The sequence below is a fragment of the Rana temporaria genome, chromosome 1 (assembly GCF_905171775.1).
Source record: "Rana temporaria chromosome 1, aRanTem1.1, whole genome shotgun sequence".
NCBI lineage: Eukaryota > Metazoa > Chordata > Amphibia > Anura > Ranidae > Rana > Rana temporaria.
Window position 1 is genome coordinate 559496099 of NC_053489.1, and position 21648 is coordinate 559517746.

General features: G+C 43.4%; 1 protein-coding gene and 1 long non-coding RNA gene across 3 annotated transcripts; one reads left to right on the forward strand and one right to left on the reverse strand.

Annotated features, from left to right (window-relative positions):
• Nucleotides 1–1799: 1799 nt before the first annotated feature.
• On the reverse strand, nucleotides 1800–3926 carry LOC120921187. Its single transcript, XR_005744840.1, has 4 exons — nucleotides 3222–3926; nucleotides 3067–3130; nucleotides 2126–2359; nucleotides 1800–2031 (listed from the first exon to the last, which is right to left on the reverse strand). It is a non-coding gene; the product is annotated as an uncharacterized LOC120921187 (long non-coding RNA).
• Nucleotides 3927–10721: 6795 nt separating this feature from the next.
• Nucleotides 10722–21118, forward strand: LOC120921193 (CDKN2A interacting protein). Of its 2 annotated transcripts, none has more exons than XM_040333923.1 (3): nucleotides 10722–11109; nucleotides 15710–15809; nucleotides 19832–19926. In XM_040333923.1, exons 1-3 carry the CDS (start codon nucleotides 10865–10867, stop codon nucleotides 19838–19840), a joined length of 354 nt encoding a protein of 117 aa, XP_040189857.1. In that variant the 5' UTR covers nucleotides 10722–10864; the 3' UTR covers nucleotides 19841–19926. The 2 variants fall into 2 exon arrangements, with proteins under 2 accessions (XP_040189857.1, XP_040189850.1); XM_040333916.1 differs by having other exon boundaries at nucleotides 10742–11109; nucleotides 15710–15840; nucleotides 19832–21118.
• The last annotated feature ends 530 nt before the right edge of the window (nucleotides 21119–21648 follow it).

Consider the following 21648-nt stretch of genomic DNA (forward strand, 5'->3'; position numbering starts at 1 on the left):
TGTCTGCAGTTAGCTTTAGTTGCACACTGTGCAGAGGACACAGTATGCTGACTGAAAATACTGCAGCCGCCTGCCTGTGGTATTATTAAGAATAGAACACCAGCAATTGTCTGCAGTTAGCTTTAGTTGCACACTGTGAAGAGGATACAGTACACTGACTGAAAATACTGCAGCTGCCTGCCTGTGGTATTATTAGGAAGAGAACATGAACACCAGCAATTGTCTGCAGTTAGCTTTAGTTGCACACTGTGCAGATGACACAGTACACTGACTGAAAATACTGCAGCTGCCTTCCTGTGGTATTATTAGGAAGAGAACACCAGCAATTGTCTGCAGTTAGCTTTAGTTGCACACTGTGCAGAGGATACAGAACGGTGACTGAAAATACTGCAGCTGCCTTCCTGTGGTATTATTAGGAAGAGAACACCAACAATTGTCTGCAGTTAGCTTTAGTTGCACACTGTGCAGAGGACACAGTATGCTGACTGAAAATACTGCAGCCGCCTGCCTGTGGTATTATTAAGAATAGAACACCAGCAATTGTCTGCAGTTAGCTTTAGTTGCACACTGTGAAGAGGATACAGTACACTGACTGAAAATACTGCAGCTGCCTGCCTGTGGTATTAGTAGGAAGAGAACACTAGCAATTGTCTGCAGTTAGCTTTAGTTGCACACTGTGCAGAGGACACAGAACACTGACTGAAAATACTGCAGCTGCCTGCCTGTGGTATTATTAGGAAGAGAACATGAACACCAGCAATTGTCTGCAGTTAGCTTTAGTTGCACACTGTGCAGATGACACAGTACACTGACTGAAAATACTGCAGCTGCCTGCCTGTGGTATTAGTAGGAAGAGAACACCAGCAATTGTCTGCAGTTAGCTTTAGTTGCACACTGTGCACAGGATACAGTGCACTGACTGAAAATACTGCAGCTGCCTGCCTGTGGTATTAGTAGGAAGAGAACACCAGCAATTGTCTGCAGTTAGCTTTAGTTGCACACTGTGAAGAGGATACAGTACACTGACTGAAAATACTGCAGCTGCCTGCTTGTGGTATTAGTAGGAAGAGAACACCAGCAATTGTCAGCAGTTAGCTTTAGTTGCACACTGTGCAGAGGACACAGTACACTGGCTGAAAAAACTGCAGCTGCCTGCCTGTGGTATTATTAGGAAGAGAACACCAGCAATTGTCTGCATTTAGCTTTAGTTGCACACTGTGCACAGGATACAGTACACTGACTAAAAATACTGCAGCTGCCTGTCTGTGGTATTAGTAGCAGGATAACACCAGCAATTGTCTGCAGTTAGCTTTAGTTGCACACTGTGAACAGGATACAGTGCACTGACTGAAAATACTGCAGCTGCCTGCCTGTGGTATTAGTAGGAAGAGAACACCAGCAATTGTCTGCAGTTAGCTTTAGTTGCACACTGTGAAGAGGATACAGTACACTGACTGAAAATACTGCAGCTGCCTGCTTGTGGTATTAGTAGGAAGAGAACACCAGCAATTGTCAGCAGTTAGCTTTAGTTGCACACTGTGCACAGGACACAGAACACTGACTGAAGTTACTGCAGCTGCCTTCCTGTGGTATTTTTAGGAAGAGAACACCAGCAATTGTCTGCATTTAGCTTTAGTTGCACACTGTGCACAGGATACAGTACACTGACTGAAAATACTGCAGCTGCCTGCCTGTGGTATTAGTAGCAGGATAATAAAGAAAAGGACAGTTTCCCCAGTGGGGTTTTTAGGCAGCAATTGTTGTTGCTTGTTGTGGGAAATTACAAAGACGTACCAATATTTGTAAAAAAGGTAGAAAAGATATTTATTTTAGCAAGTAGAACAAGTTTGATTATAAAACAATGAGCTCTGGTACAGTTTAAACATTGAGAACACATACATATGATGATAAAGCATCAAAGTTGCATGACATTGATCAACATGATTGGCTGATCTTTAAGTCAAAATGTTCCTGACGCGTTTCGACCCTTGCATGTGAGTCTTCTTTGGAGGAAAAGGTATATGATGCAAACTATAACAAAAAATAGATATATAATAATAGAATACATAATATATAGTACAGTCTGAGTAAAAATATGTTTTAAAGTGTATAGTTACCAACTCACAGGTTGTGTTTCTCAGTTTTATTTGGACCAGAGTAGAATTAAAGTCCTGAGGATCCCTGATAACTTGTCTCCATACGGGTGGTCTATACCCCCACACGAGAGTCCTCAGAAATGCCCCTTATGAGTGGCCTACAGGAACTCACAGTGTGAGTGGGAGGAATCCAAGTACAGCCAGGGAGCGTGGGCCGGGCAGGTGGGCAGGGGGCCCAGCAAAGCAAGCTGCCTGAGTGATGCCTATTTAAGAGTTCAAAAATAGAGTGGTATGAGTACCAAATTTAGATATATTTTAAAGTATAAAAATAATAATAAATAAATTGTATCAGTAGATGGCGCTAGACTTGCACATGTACCCCATTATAATAGTATATATGTAAAGACGGATATCTAAAATGCCATATAAAACTTAATTATGTAAGTGCATATGGAAAGTTCAGTGGTGTAAAGGAAGGGGTGATGATGGGAAGGGTAATCGAACTTAATTTCGGTTTGTTATATGAAATACAATATAGATCAAATTAGGATACCAAAAATTATTATATGTTGGTATAATGTGTAGTGAATCAAAACAAAAGTGTATGTATAGGGATGAATTTCTTAGTGAGTGTGAAATGTGTATGTGTGGGTGAATATGTGAGAGACAGGAAAAGTGAAAAATAAAAATTGTTGGGTAGAAATAAATAAATATAAAACAGTAGAATTAAATAAGTGAGTAGATGGGTGGATGGTGATGTGTGAATATGGTAATAAATGGTAAAGGACACAAACAAAAAAGAAAACGAAAATGCTATAAGTGGGGGCTAGTAGGGTGAAAGGTAGATAAATATGTTAGATAAAAGAGTGCCAGTTAAATTAGTGTAAAAGTGTGCAGCTAAATGATAAAAAAGTGCATTATTAATAAATAGTGTTTTTATAGAGGTTAAATAGAGTTGTAATAAAGTTACCTTGTTTGAATGTATAATAATAAATTGTAGCAACAAATTCCAGAAGAGGCATTAGTAGGCGTATCTGGAGAAAAGAATATGATTCATAAATAATAATGAATCAACAGAAAAAAGTTGTTGCAAGTGTGCAGAGTTTTGGAAGATTGTAGTCTTACCCTCTGTGTGGTGTATCCAGTAAGGTATGGGAATGGGATCACAGGCAGGTGTCAGGTGTACACCTAGTGTGTTTAAGTATGTGCATGTCAGGTGCTTCCACTTAGGTAATCACTCTTAGGCAGCTGATGCCTTGCTTGGAAAATCCCTGTCCAACCTGGTGGACTGCCCCTCCCAAACAGGCTCCTCCAACTGAACCAGGATGCCAGGGTCAGATGACCCTCCCAGCTGTGAGCTCCTCGGCGTCAGAGAAGGGAATTAACCCCAACCCTCTGTTGCGATCGCGAGCGCCGCAGTGACGTCACGTGCGCGCGCACTGCGCGCGCGCACGGGGCGTCCACGGCTCCAGGGAGCGTCGCTGACGCCGTCAGTGGGGAGGAAACACCTCCATCATGGCGCAGTGAGCACCATCTTGTGGAGGAAGAAGAGAACACAGGGCCCTGCGTCTCCCCCTCCCCACTGAGAGACCACAAAGGTAGCAAATTGTAGAGGTACTCAAGAGGGAAAAACCACCCGGTGGAGACATGACAGGGTCCTATAGGAAGAAAAAAGATATATTAATAAAGTACTTATTTATAGATATAGAAATAAATTCTGCTGAAAATAAACATTTATGCCCGTCACAGCAGAGATTACATACATGATTATATTACAGTCACAGCATTGATCATGAGCAGTGGATGTCAAAAGATTTATGCATAGACCATATATGCTTGTTTTTTGGAGTTTTATCATGAACATCTGGCATTGCCACTGTGGGTGGGTAAGCATATGTTAAATTGTCTAACTATGGACTGTGATACTTAGAGGGGGATATAGGGATATAGAGATGTTCCGAGTGGCTATTTGGAGTTTTTTGGGATAAGAGAAAATATACAAAGTAATAATAATATTGATTGTACCAAATTTTTATGTATTTGGAACAGAAGCATCCAGATATATGGATATTAGCCATATATTAATTCTGCTGGTGGTGCCATGGACGTGACATGTGTGGGTATTTAATCAAGAATATAATATATACATAGAACAATTTTATTGGGTTTTTCCCGAGGTGAAACCCTTTAAAAAGGGGGCGAATGAAAGGGCATCATTCAGGCCTGGTTGCTGAGTAGCCCCCAGCCTGAATATCCATTTCTGTTCGCGCTGTAGTAAAGTTTTATTCCAGTCGCCTCCCCGATCTGGAACAAGAACGTGATCGAGGGCGGCAAAACTTACGTGTGGTACACGATAGTTATGAGAGAGGGCAACATGCCTCCCTATGGGGAGGTAAATGTTCCCAATGGTCATACTATACTTGTGTTTGGAGATTCGTTTTTGGAATTCCTGTTTAGTTTTACCTATGTAATAGGCCCCACACTCGCACTCCATGAGATACACCACTCCGCGTGTGCGGCAATTCACAAAATATTTGGACTTGAAAGTCTCGCCATTTGGGAGGCAAAAGGTTTTTTCTCTTCTTATTAGGTAACAGCATGAGCAGTGTCCACACTGGAAGGTACCAGGTAGGGGACACCGTGATTTCTCATTTGTAGTATCCTTGAACTCACTAGACACTAAAGAATCCCTAATAGACATGGCCCGCCTATGTATAATGGAGGGATGTGTAGTAATGAAGGGATTAATTTTAGGGTCATCGGTTAAGATTGTCCAGTGTTTCTGTATTATGTCTTTTATCGCTTTGTGTTGCAAAGAGTAGCGGAAGACTGGTCTAGTGGTCTCGGATTTGAAGTCAGTTATAGCTTTCTTTTTCGATAAGAGATCATTTCTTAATTGAGTAGAGGATCGGTTATAGGCCCTGCGCAGGCATTTTCTACTATATCCTCTGGTTAGAAGTCTAGTCTGGAGTTGGTCTGCCTCCTCCCTGAAGAGCGAGTCTGTTGAGCAATTGCGGCGGAGCCGCAAATATTGCCCATAAGGGATGGAACTTTTTAAGGGAATTGGATGGTGGCTGTCAAAGTGTAAGATGGTATTGCCTGCTGTAGCTTTCCGAAACAGAGTACTGCGTAGGTATCTGTCAGGATCAATGAACAATTTCACATCAAGGAAAGTTAAAGTATTTTTGTCATGTATCATAGTGAATGTCAGATTAAAGTCGTTGATGTTCAATGCGTTGAAGAAGGCAAGGAGGTCCTCTTCGGGGCCATCCCAGACGATGAAAATGTCATCAATATACCTCCGCCACAGTTTAATGTGGCGGAGGTACACGGCGAGGTTATCATCATCTGGGAGGGATCGCTCCCACTCCCCCAGGTACAGATTGGCGTAGGATGGGGCACAACATGTCCCCATCGCTACGCCTTGCACCTGGAGGTAGTGGGAGCGATCAAAAGAGAAAAAGTTGTGATATAAGATATATCTCAAACCCTTAATCAAAAAATCATTAAAATCAGGAGTAAACATATGTCCACGTGTAAGGACCTCCTCAATAGCACTGAGGCCCTTTTCATGAGGGATGCTGCTATATAATGCTTCCACGTCAATAGAGACGAGGAAAGCTTGATCACACAGCATGCATCCCTCAATGGTTTGCAAAAAATGCATGGTGTCCTTAGTAAAAGAAGGAAGAGATGTGACATAGGGTTGAAGGTGCGCATCTATGACTTGGCTGAGGTTTTCGGAAATCGAACCGATCCCGGAAACTATAGGTCGTCCAGGAATGGGGGTCTTATTTTTGTGAACTTTGGGCAAGCTATAAAAAGTGGCCGTTTTGGGGTGCTTGGTTCTGATGAAATCTCGTAGATCTAGAGAGATAACACCTTGAGAAAAGGCCTGATCAACGAATTTATAGAAATCAATATAGAAACGAGTGATATTGTTTATGGATATTTTACAATACCAGTCATTGTTTCTTAAGATAGTTTGGCACATGTCAAGGTAGGTTTGGTTGTCCATCAAGACAACATTTCCCCCTTTTGTCTGATTGTTTGATAATAATTTGTTTGTTGTTGCGTAGAGAATCGAGGGCCTTAAATTCTTTTTGACTGAGATTTTTGGGGCGTAAGTGAGTGGTGGCAAGCTTACACATGTCTCGCATTGTTTGTCGCACAAAGGTAAGTATGCTAGGGTTAGTGCCAAGTGGAGGGAATTTTTTAGAGGGAAGTTTGAACATATGGAGGGCATTGTCGGACACCAAAAGAGGTTCCTCCAATAATGTATCTAAATCAATGAGGTCAATTAGATCAACCGTGTTGTTTTCCTCATATAACAGAGTGAGGTCCCTTAATGCCTTAAATTCTCTCATAGAGACACCTGACCAGTCTGTTGTATCTGAATTAATATGTTTAGAATAAAGGCTTCTCAATGTTAGTTTGCGCGCAAAAAGGTGAAGATCAGTAATGGCCTCGAAAAGATCAAAATTGCGTTCGGGGCAAAAGGTGAGACCACGTAAGAGAACTGTTTCCTCATCAGGGGTTAATGGATGAGAGGATAAGTTAATGATACTTAGTTGCCGGTTGGTAGCCGGACAACAAAGGGATCCAGGCCCTTGCCCATTTTTTTGGGCAGGGGAGAGCCGGGACCCCTTGAGGGGTTTAAAGTTTTTCGTAGAACTGGTTCAAGTGTATCCAAAGTGCCATTTTTGTTAGCTTGAGTATCGGTTAGATCAAAATTAGTGGGATATGTAGTACCATTGATCACAGTCGAGTAGTAGCAGGATAACACCAGCAATTGTCTGCAGTTAGCTTTAGTTGCACACTGTGAACAGGATACAGTACACTGACTGAAATTACTGCAGCTACCACAATCACCTGCCTGCCTGTCAGTTTATTAGGAAGAGAATAACAGGAACGGATCTAGCTAAACTGAATACAGTGTGTATATATATATATATATACAACACCTGGGATGCATATATATATACTGCCTACACTGTAACTGCAGCTAACTGACTCGCCTGCCTGCTCTATCTAACTCAAATGAAATGACACTGTCTCTCTCTCTCTCTCTCTCAGCACCCGAAACACACTACACAAAGCCACCCTGCCTTTGGCCAATTATGGCTCTCTGTTCTTACAGCGATGTGATTGGCCACCAGCCAGCAATGCACTGCGATGCCGCAGTGAATTATGGGCCGTGACGTGCCACTCGAATTTGGCACGTACGTCCCATAATGTTCGCAATTCGGCGAACAACCGATGTTCAAGTCGAACATGAGTTTGACTCGAACTCGAAGCTCATCCCTACTGGTGAACCAACTACAAAAAACAGTCAAATCTGAGAACAGGAGGGGTCTGATAAAAGGAAAAGGCCGGGAAGGAGCAGGGCAGAGTAGAAGTAGTGAATTGTGGTGTGCTGAGAGGCTTTGAAGCTGAGTTTGCTGGACACTGCTGCATCCTGAACCAGGTGGCTGAGCTGAACCAAGGTTGCAGTACTATTGGCTGCTCAGGTGCTTACCCTGAGACACACGCTTGTGATCCAAGACCCGATTGCATAGACCTGACGGCGAACCACAGAAGGAGACCACCAAGGTATTTGCCATGTCGCTCATTCCAGTGATGGTCAACCACAAGAAAGGGGACCCCCCAACCAGGGCCGTTTGAAGACATTTGGGGGCCCCAGGCAAAAAAAAAAAAAGTGACATTTCAGTTTTTAAGTTGAGAAGCGGGGGGGCGGGGGGTTGGCGACTTACCTCTATCCTCGCACCACGCACATGCCGGCAGATGTTGGTGTCCGCACAGGGGCCCCAGCAGAGAGGGCCCTTGCTGCATCGTATCGCTGCGTCCTCCTGCAGTCCGGTCGGCCGTGTAACATTACCGCGCGGAACAGGAGATTCAGTTTGCTGTTCCCGGGCCGGACTGAAAGGAAGTGAACACTCAGTGTGTGCATTTCCTGTCAGTCCGGCCGGGAACAGGAACCTGATTCTCCTGTACCGCGCGGTTATGGTACACAGCCGACCGGACTGCAGGAGGACGCAGCGGTGCGGCAAGGGCCTTCCCTGCTGGGGCCCCTGGCCAGCTCGGGGCCCAAGGCAAATGCTTGCTTTGCCAGTCGGGTTCCGACGGGCCTGCCCCCAACCATCCTTCCAACCAACTGTTCTGTTTCCAGACTGCTTCAAATTGTGCACATTTTTATATCGAGCTGCCTACTGCAACTGAGTTTGCCTCTGCTTTATAGTATTCATGTACACCTCATGTACCCATATTTTGGTAAGACCATACTACAACACCCAGTTTAAAGACACACCCCAATTTTCCTGTCCGCCAATATCTTTAAAGGGCCCCAACGTAGCTGACAGAAGGTCCCCCCCCCCCCCCAACACTATTCTCAGACCACTTCACCCCGAGGACAGATCTGTGTTCTATTTCAAATCTTTTATCTTGGGCCTAAACCTAGCCTCTTTCTTTGAGAGCTCTCAATTGGCATAGTTGATCCATGTTACTTTGTTGGTCACTAGGGGCATTTATCCCTCACACAGAGAGCAACTGTGTGATCGTCATTCCCTATAACAGGGAACAGACGATCAGTGACAAGCCACAGAGAAGAACGGGGAAGGTTTGTTTACACCACCTCTCCCCATTCTCCAGCTACTGTGGCCCGATCGCGGGACACCGGCAGCGATCGGGGCCGCGGGTCCAGCGGGCGCGGTCACGGAACTTCGGACCTTGTCGCGCGTGCCCGACCAATGGCTGGGCACTTAAAGGGCAATGTACCTGTACGTGCCTGTGCCCAGCCGTGCCATTCTGCCGACGTATATCGGCGTTAGGCGGTCCTTAAAAGTGTTACTAAACCCAGGACCCTGCATTCACTATATCTGGTATCCCACAGTACACAGAACATGGAAATACAATAATTTTAGAAAATATAAACTGCTAAATATCTTTCCTGATCAGCAGTATATAGCAGTCTTGTGACTTCTATCAGTGTCTGGTTAAAGCTTGGAGGAAGAGTTTTCATTCTACTCTGACTGTCCTATGAGGCTGCAGCACCCCTGACAGTCTGCCTGGACAGTGCTGATTGGCCCTGTGCTTATCACATGCACTCTCCCAATAGACACCAAACTGAGCATTGGCAGAGTGACTCCAAAAGCCCTGCCTTATCAGGAGATGGATTGGGGACAGTGGAAGAAGTGGATGATCAGAGAAGACAGGATCAAACAGTCTTTTTACACAGTGCAGAGGATTAACCCCTTAGATTCCACAGTGAGTATAACAAGCATGCTTTACTGCATACACAGACTGATATTACTGTTGTGGGTTTAGTAACACTTTAACAACTTCAAAACCGCACGCCGTCATATGACGTCCAAAAAGGGGATCTCTTATTCTGGGTGGACGTGATATGACGTCCTGTACTTTGTGCGGTGGTATCTGAATGATGCCTGCACCTAGAGGCATCATTCAGATATCATTTTGTTACGGCGGCGATCCTGCGCACCATAAGAATGATCATAACGGCGGTTCCGCCCCCTCCCGCCGCCATCCGGTGCTTCTCCGGGCTCTCCCGTGCCATCGGCGGCCCGGAGAGATGATCGCCGTGCGCCAGATGGGAGGCATTGAGATGACTGGTGACCAGATGGTCACCAGTCATCTCTATGACCAACGGAGGCCCGGGCACGATGTGATGACGTCGTGCCCGGGTACCCGTAAGTAAACAAACTGCAATTTTTCCAGCCTGGAGGACAGATGTGGGGTCTTATTGACCCCGCATCTCTCCTTAAAGAGGACCTGTCACACACTATTTCTATTACAAGGGATGTTTACATTCCTTGTAATAGGAGTAAAAGCGATCGAATTTTTTTTTTTTTTTTTAAAAGTGTAAAAAATAAATAAGTAAAATAAAAAATAAAAAAATAAAAAACTAAAACGCCCCTGTCCCCGGTAGCTCGCGCTCAGAAGCGAACGCACGCTTAAGTCCCGCCCACGTATGTAAACGTCATTCAAACCACGCGTGCGTTAGAGCGTGTGCAACAATTCTATTTACTCGGCGTAACATCATCTTTCATATTTTACAAAAAAATTGGGCTAACTTTACTGTTTTGTTATTTTTTAATTCATGAAATCATTTTTTTTTATAAAATAAAAAAGGCGTTTGAAAATGATTGCGCAAATACCGTGCAAGATAAAAGCAATGACTGCCATTTTATTCCCTAGGGTGTCTGCTAAAAAAACATATACAATGTTTGGGGGTTCTGAGTAATTTTCTAGCAAAAGAATGATGATTACATGTAGAAGAGAAGTGCCAGAATAGGCCCGGTATGGAGGTGGGTATTAAAGCCCGGTATTGAAGTGGTTAATGTAGAATGATGCGTTGTTTATTGTGAATTTATTAACAACATTGTATTTGATATACTGCACATTGTTTTTTGGTGATATTTTCACATTTTGCAGATTTTAACATTTTAAAGGAATGGCGCTGTCTCATTTTTATCACACTATCTGGGACATAGGTAGTTAAGACTATTATTGGGCACGGCCATCCCTTCCTCCTGTAATAACACACCTCACTAATAACAGCACGTAGAACTCTACACACCCCAGACAAGTTTCTTTTGCCCATGTAAAACATGGCGGAAGCTGTACTTTCGGTCACGTGGGTGCGTCAGAAGCTGCGCCAGGACGCACAGGCGAGGCGGGGGGGATGACGTAGTGCTGACGCCGTGCCCGCAGCTCGTAGAGTTTGCGAGGTTGTTCGGTTGTTTCGGGCGATGGAGGGTGAGGTGTCGGAGTTCCTGAGGCAGAACCGAGAAACGGCGGCATGGCTGGAAGGGGTGCGAGGGGTGTGTGAGTCGGACAAGCTATGGCTGTGCCGGAGAGAGTTCATTCTGCGGAACCTGGAGGACTTCTGCGGGCCCGGGCAGCCGCCACCACCACCCGACTCCAACCACCGGGGGCTGGACCGGCTCCTCGCCTACTCCATGGTGTGGGTCAACCATGTCTTCACCGGGTGCCGGTATGTATGTGAGGAGGGCGGGGCCCGCCGGGCTGGGCGCCAATGAACAGCTGTGCTCCTCACATTAGACGGCATTGGGAAATCTAAGGCTGATGGTGGGCCCATTCACACCTGTGTGATCCAACATCTCATGTTTCTTTATGTGTGATTAACCCACTAAGACCAGGATTTGTATGGCACTTTCTGTTCACAAGTCTAAGTCAATTTTTATTTTTGCTAGAAAATTACTTGTAATCCCCCAAACCTACTTTTTTTTTTTGCAGAGACCCTAGAGAATAAAATGGTTATCGTTGCAATTTTTTTTATGTCACACGGTATTTGCACAACACTTTTTTGCAAACACCATTTTTACTTTAAACGCCTTTACAGGTTACTGCTTTAAAGTTAGAGGAGGTCTAGCGCTAGCATTATTGCTCTAGCGCTTGTGGGGATAACTTGCGTGTGGTTCCAATACCGTTTACATATTCATGCGTACACTTCTGTGCACGAGTAACATGCCCATCCCCCGATCAGGCTAAAGAGCCAATGAAATTGGTGCTTTACCACATGACTGGCTGTGTATTCACAACCGGTCACAAATGTCAACAAACGGCTGCAGTGCTGTCTCTGAGTTCTCCTCCTCAGTGTGAGAGGAGGAGACCTGATTGTAGTTCAGTAAGTTACAGTGCCTGATCAGGCTGTGTAAGGCCCCATGTACACGGGACACTGGTGCAAACTCTGCCGAGCGTTTTTTTTATTTTTTTTTAAAGCTGAAACTGGCGTTTTACCGTGTTTGCGTCTAGAAGCGTTTAGTTAAGAAACATAAGGACCCTCCCTAAGCTCAAAAAACAGTAGTAATAACCATTTCAGCCATTTTGCGAGACCAGAGTGAGTAGCGGCAACTGAGAGAGCAGCAGTGTACTTGTATTTTGCGTGTCGCAAGTTGTGGATTGTCCACTGGCCGCAAGTTGTGGATTGTCCACTATGCAAGCTAATATATATATATATCTATATATACAGGGCTCGACAAATCCCGGTCGCCATGGCGACTAGAAATGGGGTCCTGGCGACTTGGCTTGGAAGGGGGGGCAAAAAAAAAAAATATATATTTTTTTTTTTTGTGAGCTGGCACCATCTGGTGGTGAGCCGTTGGTATTACAAGTTATTACCACCAGATGTGTGAGCTGGCACCATCTGGTGGTGGCCGTTGGTATTACAAGTTAAGTATTACAAGTTAAACAGCAATTCTAATGTAATTTTTCACTATTTTCACTGCCATCTTCTTCCCTCTAATTAGAACCCCCAAACATTATATATATATATATATATATATATATATATATATATATATATATATATATATATATATATTTTATCCTAACACCCTAGAGAATAAAATGGCTATCGTTGCAATACTTTCTGTCACGCAGTATTTGCGCAGCGGTCTTGCAAGCGCACTTTTTTGGGGAAAAAATTACACTTTTTTTAATTAAAAAAATAAGACAACAGTAAAGTTATCCCTATTTTTTTTTTTAATATTATGAAAGATAATATTACGCCGAGTATATTGATACCCAACATGTCACGCTTCAAAATTACGTCCGCTCGTGGAATGGCGTCAAACTTTTACCCTTTAAAATCTCCATAGGCGACGTTTAAAAAACTCTACAGGTTGCATGTTTTGAGTTACAGAGGAGGTCCAGGGCTAGAATTATTGCTCTCGCTCTACCAATCGCGGCGATACCTCACGTGTGGTTTGAACACCGTTTACATATGCGGTCGCTGCTCACGTATGTGTTCGCTTCTGCGCGCAAGCTCGTCGGGACGGGGTGCATTTTCTGGCTCCTAACTTTTTTAGCTGGCTCCTAGATTCCAAGCAAATTTGTCAACCCCTGCATCAGTGCATTTTTAAAGCACTGATCAGTGTAATGTCACTGGTCCCTAAAAAGCATAATTTGGTGTCAGACTTGTCTGCCGCAATGATAGCACATGAGGCATCACTGCGAATGTCAGAACAAGAGCAGTAATTCTAAAGTGGTAATCTGTAAAGGTTTTTAAAGCATTATAGCGTGAAAGTTATAGTCTACAACCTGTGGTGCAAATCATTAAACATTGATCACACCTCAAGCCCTGAAATGTCAGGACAGTACAAATACCCCCCAAATTACCCATTTTTGGAATGTAGACAATCCAATGTATTTAGTAAGAGGCATGGCGAGTTTTTTGAAGTTTTTTTTTTTTATCGCTTTTATTATTACAAGGAATGTAAACTGGTGAAATTGGAAGTGACGAAATACCCGTTCCAGTCCCTGATCAGCTCTATGGTTAGCCAGCAGGACTGCCAGCTGCGATCTCGGGTTCCAGGTGGAATGTGAGAACCTGGGAGGGTAGGGGAAAACCCCCTCCCGCCCCTTGTAAAAGCAATCGGCATATATTTAGCACGATCGTGCCCTTTCTAAAGTGCGCATGCACTAATGACATTGACACGCGCGTATATTGTTAATATCTCCTAAACCGTGCAGGTTTAAGGCACCTTTCACACTGTGGCGAGTGCGGCGGTGGCGGTATAGCCCCGCTAAAAATAGCGGCGCTATACCGGTGTAATTGCCATGGGATTCGGCCGCTAGCTGTGTGGTATTAACCCCCGCTAGCGGCCGATAAAGGGTTAATACCTCACCTCAATGTGCCTCTGCAGAGGCGCAATGCGGGCAGTATTACCGCGGTTTCCCATTGTTTTAAAAGGGAAGGAGCGGTATACATGCCGCTCCTCTCACCGCTCCAAAGATGCTGCTGGCAGGAGATTTTTTCCAATCCTGCCAGCGAATCGCCTCAGTGTGAAAGCCATCGGGCTTTCACATTGAGAATGCTGGGCAGGAGTTTTTCAGGCGGTATAGCAGCGCTTTTTTTTTTTTTTAGCGCTGTACCGCCTGAAAAACTCCTCAGTGTGAAAGGGGTCTAAGGCTGGGTTCACACTACGGTTTTCCCGTCCGTCAGCCGCATACGATTTCAGTATTGAAAACGTACGGGCCCGGACGGGAAAACGTAGAGATAGACAATGCATTGCAAATCGTATGCACTCGGATGCATCCGGGTGCGTACGATTTGCTGGCAAAACGTTTTTTAAACGTACGCAAAACCGTGTTCAACCACGGTTTTGCGGTCGTTTTTAAAACAGTATGGCAACCGCATACGTTTTCCTTTAACATTAATGTTAATGGAAAACGCACATATGTGCGGTGCCATACGTTCCCGTCCGTTTCAGCCGCATACGTTTTTTCATATAAATCGTATGCGGCTGACGGACGGGAAAACCGTAGTGTGAACCCAGCCTAAGAAGGATTTCCAGCACCTACAGGTAAGCCTTAACATAGGCTCACCTGTGGGTTTTACAACCACTTTTACTTTCCTTCTGAAGATGGCAGGGTGGGTTTGATTTAAATCACTAGTAAACGGACTTGATTTAAATCCTAATTTATAAAGAGCAACTGTCATCTGTCCTGCAGCGGCTCCTCCTCTGCTCCGCTGTTGACTCACCGACCATCCCAACACGGTGAGGGACGCAAGGGCGGCAGGTGAGTGGCTGCCCACTAACGGCCGCTGCCATGATAGATCTGAAATGACAGGTGCTCTTTAAATGTAAGGACTTATTCTTTCTGGTAGTTAGAATCTTTAATATTTGCAAACAAAATGAAGGTTTCCTTTTTAGAATAAGCTGTCAGGTTAGTAAAACGGCGATATCAGAACCGATTTTAGATTAATAGCTTAATCACACATAGTTGGAAAACGACTCAAATTCCTTTATTTAATTAAACCAATATCCTTGTCAGTGCATGTTATCTCACCTTGCAGAGCTTGGATTCGTTGAATGAGTTTACCAAAAATTTAAATATTGCAGAATATACAGCCTCATGCTACATAACTAAGCTTCATTTCATGCTGAATAAACTATTAATGTATCTTAAATAGAAAACAATCTTTAGATAGATTTTTTTTTTTTACTCTAAAAGCGTTTTATTAAAAATATATATATTTTTTTTAATATCACACATTTTTATCCACCCCGGAAGGTGGCTATTCCCATTCTACATGGTCCCACGGTGTGTATGAATGTAGCCCCCCTCCTATGCTTGCTCCTGACATGGATTAGAAATTGACATGACAGCGCTGTAAAACCAGGTTAGACTATGCATAGTGACAAGAATTAAAGCGATCGTCGCTCCCATTCCTAACCCTGCCACCCAGAGTCTGCAGAGCAAAAGCAGGCCCAGGAACGGGGCAAGCAAACCTGCACTGTAGGAGTGCCAACACAGTGCTTAATGGGAAATTTTGTTTTGGCATGGCAGTGAAAGTGATCGCAGTTCACACCCGCTGGTCGTTCTTTATTTCCTTAACTGAATGAAAAAGAAAGAACTCAAAGCGGGCAGCACCCAGGTAGAAAAAGCGTTAACGTGAAGGTATTTATGGCGTTTTCAGTATTTTAAAACGCAGCCGGTTGTGTATAATGGTGCCCAGGTCTGAGATGCCTGTTTGGTTGTTCAGTAGCACTTTCTAGTGCTCTGTATATAGCCCTGTTTTTTTTTTTTTTTTTCTTTTAATCTTGGTCATTTATTTTCTCTTCCAGCTATCCGCCTCTTGTAATGGAAAAAGCTCTTAAAATGGCTGAAAGTATAAAAGTCTCTGATGCACCTGTCCATACAACTCGTGATGAACTGGTTTCCAAGGTGAAGAAAAGAGGGATTACAAGTAGCAATGGTTAGCAGAACATAGATGTACACTTGAGGCATTTCCTATACAGTTCAGTGTGAATATATTTAATGGTGTTTTATGTGGAAACTATATATAACACATTGTGCATCTTTGTACACAAGAATTGGTGGACATTTTGGTTTAAATTCAACTCTTCCTGCTAACTGCAGGAACACGAATGGTATTTACTACATGTCCTGCTTCTATCTACGTCTCCCAGTCATAACATTATGGCCACCCACCTGATATTGAGTAATCTCGCTTTCCAAAATAACCCTGACCCGTCATGGCATGGACTCCACTAGACCTCAGAAATGATGCTGCGATATCTGGCACCAAGCTGTCAATGACAGACGCTTTAAGCCTCTGATGGCTTGCTTTCCACCCACAGTGCATCTTTGTGCCATCTCTTCTTTCCCTTCATCAGACCAGGCCATCTTCCCTTGCTCCATGGTTCAATTCTGATGCTCGCATGCCCATTGTAGGTGCTTTTTCCTGTGGACACGGGTCACCAGGGACCCCCTGATCGGTGTTATTCTGTCCGGACACATTTCTTTTGGAACCAGCTTCAAAGTAGAACTATGGCAAAACTTTTCATTTCATTTTCGGTGGAGTACGGGAGAGTTATAACCCCTGTCAGGTTTATTATTGCCATCTGTGTCCCATTGGGGAAATTACCTATCACTCCCTGTCCCATAGCCAAAACAAGAAGTGAAAGGAAATCTCTGCAAATTAAAGCGGAGTTCCAGCCTTTCAATGTTAATAAGTCAGCAGCTACAAAAAGTATAGTTGCTGCCTTTTAATAAACATACACTTACCTGTTCCATGGTCCAGCGATGCGGCCGCACGGAGCGTCGCTCCTCTCCCCTGAGCCTCTCTTCACACTCTGGGCACCCGGCTGTGACAGCTTTCGGCTTCACGGCCGGGCATGCAATGCGCATGCACGAGTTGCGCTGCGCTCCCGAAATGGACAGGCGATCTCCTGGGACCTGTCACATGTCCCAGAAGATCGCCTAGAGGGAGGGGTCACCTAGGGGCAGAGGAGGAGTCGCCTAGGCGGTCCCTAGGTGGAGGTAGGACAGGAAGTCCCACTCCTAACGAAGCCCCCACCCCTAAAAAAAAATGTGGCATGTAAGGAGTGATTAAAGCGGAAGTTCCACTTTTGGGTGGTACTCCGCTTTAAGGGAATCCCTTGGATTGTGTCTTGTCAGATTATCCGATCGTGTGTACACAAGTCCATCAGAAGAAAATCCGAAGTACAAACACGCATGCTCCGATCCAGTGCTAACCATAGCACAAACAGTAGCAGAAGTTGCCCAAAGGGTGGTACTAAAGAGCTGAAAAACCACGTAATTTTGTGTATGTTGGCTGAAAATGTTCTGCCGTCTATGCAGAACAAGTTCACAGCCAACGCCCCTTCGTACAAAATTCCACGTATTTGTCCGATGGAAATCCAATCGTGTGTGTGTATGATGCTTTAGTTTGACTTTTGGTGATAACAAACAACATGGAGGGTGAATCCCCTTAACGGGGGCAAAGGCAGCAATAAGAACTGACAAGTGTTCGCTCTTCATTCTGTATAAAACTGAGTTTTTCCTTCAGTTAGATGTCAACCTTTCTTAGCAATTTGAGCTACTGTAGCTCTTCTATTGGATCGAAGTACACTGGCCAGCCTTACTCCCCATGTGTAGCAATGAACCTTTGCCACCCGTGGCCTTTTTGCCAGTTTTCTTTCCTTGGACTACTTTTGGTAGGTCCGGACCACAGCAGACCGGGAACAGCCACAAGAGCTGCAGTTTTGGAGATGTTCTGACCTAGTCATCTATTTGGGCCCTTTTCAGAGACTCTCAAATCCTTACGCTTGCCCATTTTTGTCTGCTTTCCACTCCCAAACTTCAGGGCCAACATGTTCCCTTGCCTAATAGACCCCACCCACTTTTAGATGAAATTGTAATGAGATAATGTTATGTACTTTACCTGTCAGTGGTCATAATGTTATGGTTGGCTGGTGCATTTGTACAGACAGAGAATCCAGGGATTAATTGAGCAGTGTTCAAACATTCCTGCATGTTGTTGGAGTACAGAAACACAATTGCTTTTGCTGCTCTCTTCTGAAAATACTTGTCATGCTGATCCTGTTGCTTCATTACTTTTAGTCACTGGCCCAAAGTATTGGATGAGTATTTGATTTAATTTGTAGCATGTGTTTTCCAGGTCAGTGACCCAAAGTACTAAAGCTGAAGAATCAGCATTAAAGTTTGCCAGCTGGTATTTTAGGAAGATCTGTATTTTATTTTTTTGCCAGAAGTTCTTTCCAAAAGATGTCGCATTTATAATACAAGAGAGGAGTCAGAGGGCATCGCTCCCTAAATCTTATGATCTAAAATGCATGTTTATTTCTCTCAGCACTCGTGGCCTTTATTTGCCATTAAAGGTGAACTAAACCCATAGACTTAACCATTTTTCAAAACCTTTTATATTTAAAGTGGTTGTACACCCTGAACTGCCACGTTTACCTACGGGTAAGCGTAAAATTAAGGTTTAAATGTAGGTACCATAAATATCTCCTAAACTTGCACAGTTTAGGAGATATTCACTGTATCCGCATAAGCTGACATCATCGGCCCATTCGTACTGAAGAAATGTCTCGCTCGTGCCATTGAGTAACTTTGCTGCGACCGAATATCTCCAGAAATTACTCTAGGAGCCATGTCACCGACCACATCGGTGTACGGGGACCGCCGTAGCAGCTTCGATCTAAGGTGAGTATTTCATAATGAGCTAGTATATGATTCATACTAACTCATTATGCCTTTTTGTCTTGCAGGTTTTTTTTTTCCCCTGAGAGTTTACAACCACTTTAACCCATCGATATAACTTATTAGTTATTAGTGTTCTCAGCCAAACTGTCAAGCCATCAAATGGTTGGTGTCAAACGTATGAGATGTGCAGCACCATAGTCTTTGCCAATCATAGGAGGCTAAGATAACTGCTTCATTGGCCATAAACCATAGGAGGATTTAGTTCTGCTTTAAGATGGCAACCTGGAGACTAATCTGGGTTTGTGGTGGTTCCCCATGTAAATCTACAATTTGAACTACCACTATTCTGAGAAAAGCCAATAAAGTCTACTTTGAGAACAGAATTACCGGAAGTATGCAAGAGAATATAAATTTATGTAAGAATGCTTGGATGTATAGTTTGTCTGCACCGTTAAAGTTACCCTGAGACTTGTGTATTGCTATCCATTTAAAAGTGCTGTCCCCTTTTTTGTTTAAAATAAAAATGAAAGGCAAACATTTTTTTGTCTAAACTCCAATGGGTTGTTTTACCAGGTGATCATTTACAATCACTTTAATGTGCATATATGTAGGAAAGTGATGATTGTGCTACACATAATGGGGGTGATTTACTAAAATTGGAGAGTGCAAAATCTGGTGCAGCTGTGCATAGAAACCAATCGGCTTCCAGGTTTTATCGTCAACGCTTAATTGAGCAAGCCGAAGTTAGAAGCACGGAAGTCACAAATCTTGCGCTCTCCAGTTTTAGTACATCAAGTACATTGGGCATCACATTGCACATCAGACGCAGAATAATAATTCTAGGGTGATCCTTCACAGTTCGCTCTAAACTGGTGACCAGTATTGTGTGGTGGACACTAAAATGACCGAAAATATGGGTTTGATAAATGTGCTAATTTTCAATAAAATTTTCACCAAATATACTTTTTTTTTATAATGTTTGGGCTTTTAAACTAATCTTCAGGCCTGTGATGTGTTTTTTTTTTAACAATTTTACTAAACTAGTAGTATTGCCATTAGCCGGTTGCAAGAATTATGTGGGTACAAAAAAATGTAGGCAGTCGGATGCATTTAAAATAGCGAGGGTATGCTTCATAGCAAGTTGCTTATTGTGATCCACTGTGGAGAAATGTTTTGTTAATATATCAATGTAGTAATACTGTGCAAAACTTACCATTCTTTTCCTTGTGATGCAGAAGGGCTGAGCGAGGAGCCTTTGAAGAAAAGATCTACAGATGATACTTCTACAACAGAAGCAGGTTGTACCAACCTTACTGAAGACTTGAATTCATCGACCAATGTAGGTTGGAAGGTTGATCATTGCCAAGAGGTGCAACAGACAGACACGGGCCCTGGCAGCTGTGCTGCACCTGAGCAATGCAGTGTCAGCAATGAATCTAATCGGAAAATGGTGAAAGATGGATTACAGATTAGCATGTCTACTACTACTGTGAAACCCCCCCGCAGACCCACCGATGGGGAAATTAAGGAACGACAGTCCTTCTTTAACAAACTCTATAAAAGAGTTGCTTGGAAGTTGGTGTCTGTTGGTGGGTTTAATCCAAACCATGATTATACAGAAGTACTTGATGAATGTATTAAAACTTTAAAATCCACACTGGACATTGCTTTTGTGCCACTGAAAGACCTGGCAGAATTGCCTCAAAACAAAACTTCTCAGGAAAACATGGTGTGTGAACTGAGATGCCAGGCTGTTTACATTGGCATGGGTTGTGGGAAAACAAGAGCGAGTGCCCAAGCCGTAGCATCTAGAGAAGCAATAAAACTTTTTCAGAAGAAAAAATTAGTGGTGAAGATTTGTAAGAGGAAGTTCAGCGGTCGTGAGGTTGAAGATTTGGTTCTGTTGGATGATGAGTGTCGTGCCCCACAGTTGCCTCCAGCGTTACAAAACCCCCAGGATCTTCTATGAGGCACTTTATTATCCAAACTCCGAAATGCAGAGTTCTAATGCTTTACAATTTATATGTTACAAGAATACTTTTTCAGATATTTTGTATTTCTGTTTTAATATGAAAATGTCATCTCTCTTCACAAAGTAACAGCTTTTTTTTCTACTTGCTTAGAATCATTGGGGATAATTTAATTTGTGGTTTTATGTGTATAAAAATCATTTTTAAATTAATTTAACAGTTTGCCTTTAACATGTCACCTATTGCAGTCCCAAAAACATTAGTGGGTTTGTATGTTTACCTTTCTATACAAAAATAGAATAAAGATTTAAAAATATAATTACACTTATTACCTACCCCATTTATCAGGTTCCCAAACCTGTTCAACTGTGAGTTTTATTTCTGTCTCCAAAAGATCCTGAGTAAGCTTTCTAGGGCTATGATTTATGTTCACCTCACGTTTTACGATCTGTGCATTCTTATTTAGATCTACCAACAAGTTTGTGGTGCAAGAGCCTGCCTGATTAGAGGGCCTACCTAATCTATCTAATTAAACTATACATTAAAAGTTGATTGTATGGTCAGATTGTAATTTTTTTCCCCCCTTACATGGTCAGTTTCTGTGCCATTTGTCTTAATGAGAGACAAGTCATTGAACTTGATTGTGTTTTAGCTATGACTCTGGCTTATGAATGTGCTCAGGGCCAAGATACAGGAATGAATTTTAGTTTTATTAGAAATATGCCTAGAAATGTTCCAATCGGTAGCTAAATCCTAAAACAATACAGCCCTATGGTGTGAGATAAGCTTCCTCCGTGCACACATTTGTGTGTGGGGAAATGGCAGCTAAAGGAGAACTTGGCCAAAAAAGCTTTGGCCATAACTTCTCTTTTGGATCAGAGGAGTGCAATTCTTTCTGCACTCTTGTGACCTATTTTCAGCCATTTCAGGCTGGTGAAAGATCCCAACTTACGTCCAGATGCCTAGACCAACAGCTGGCTCAGCCTGCCAGCTTCTGCCTCCCATGCCCAGCGCTCCTGTGAGGGCAAAGCACATGTGACCGGTGTTCTGCCGATAAGTGCCCCCCCCCTGTACTGCGCATG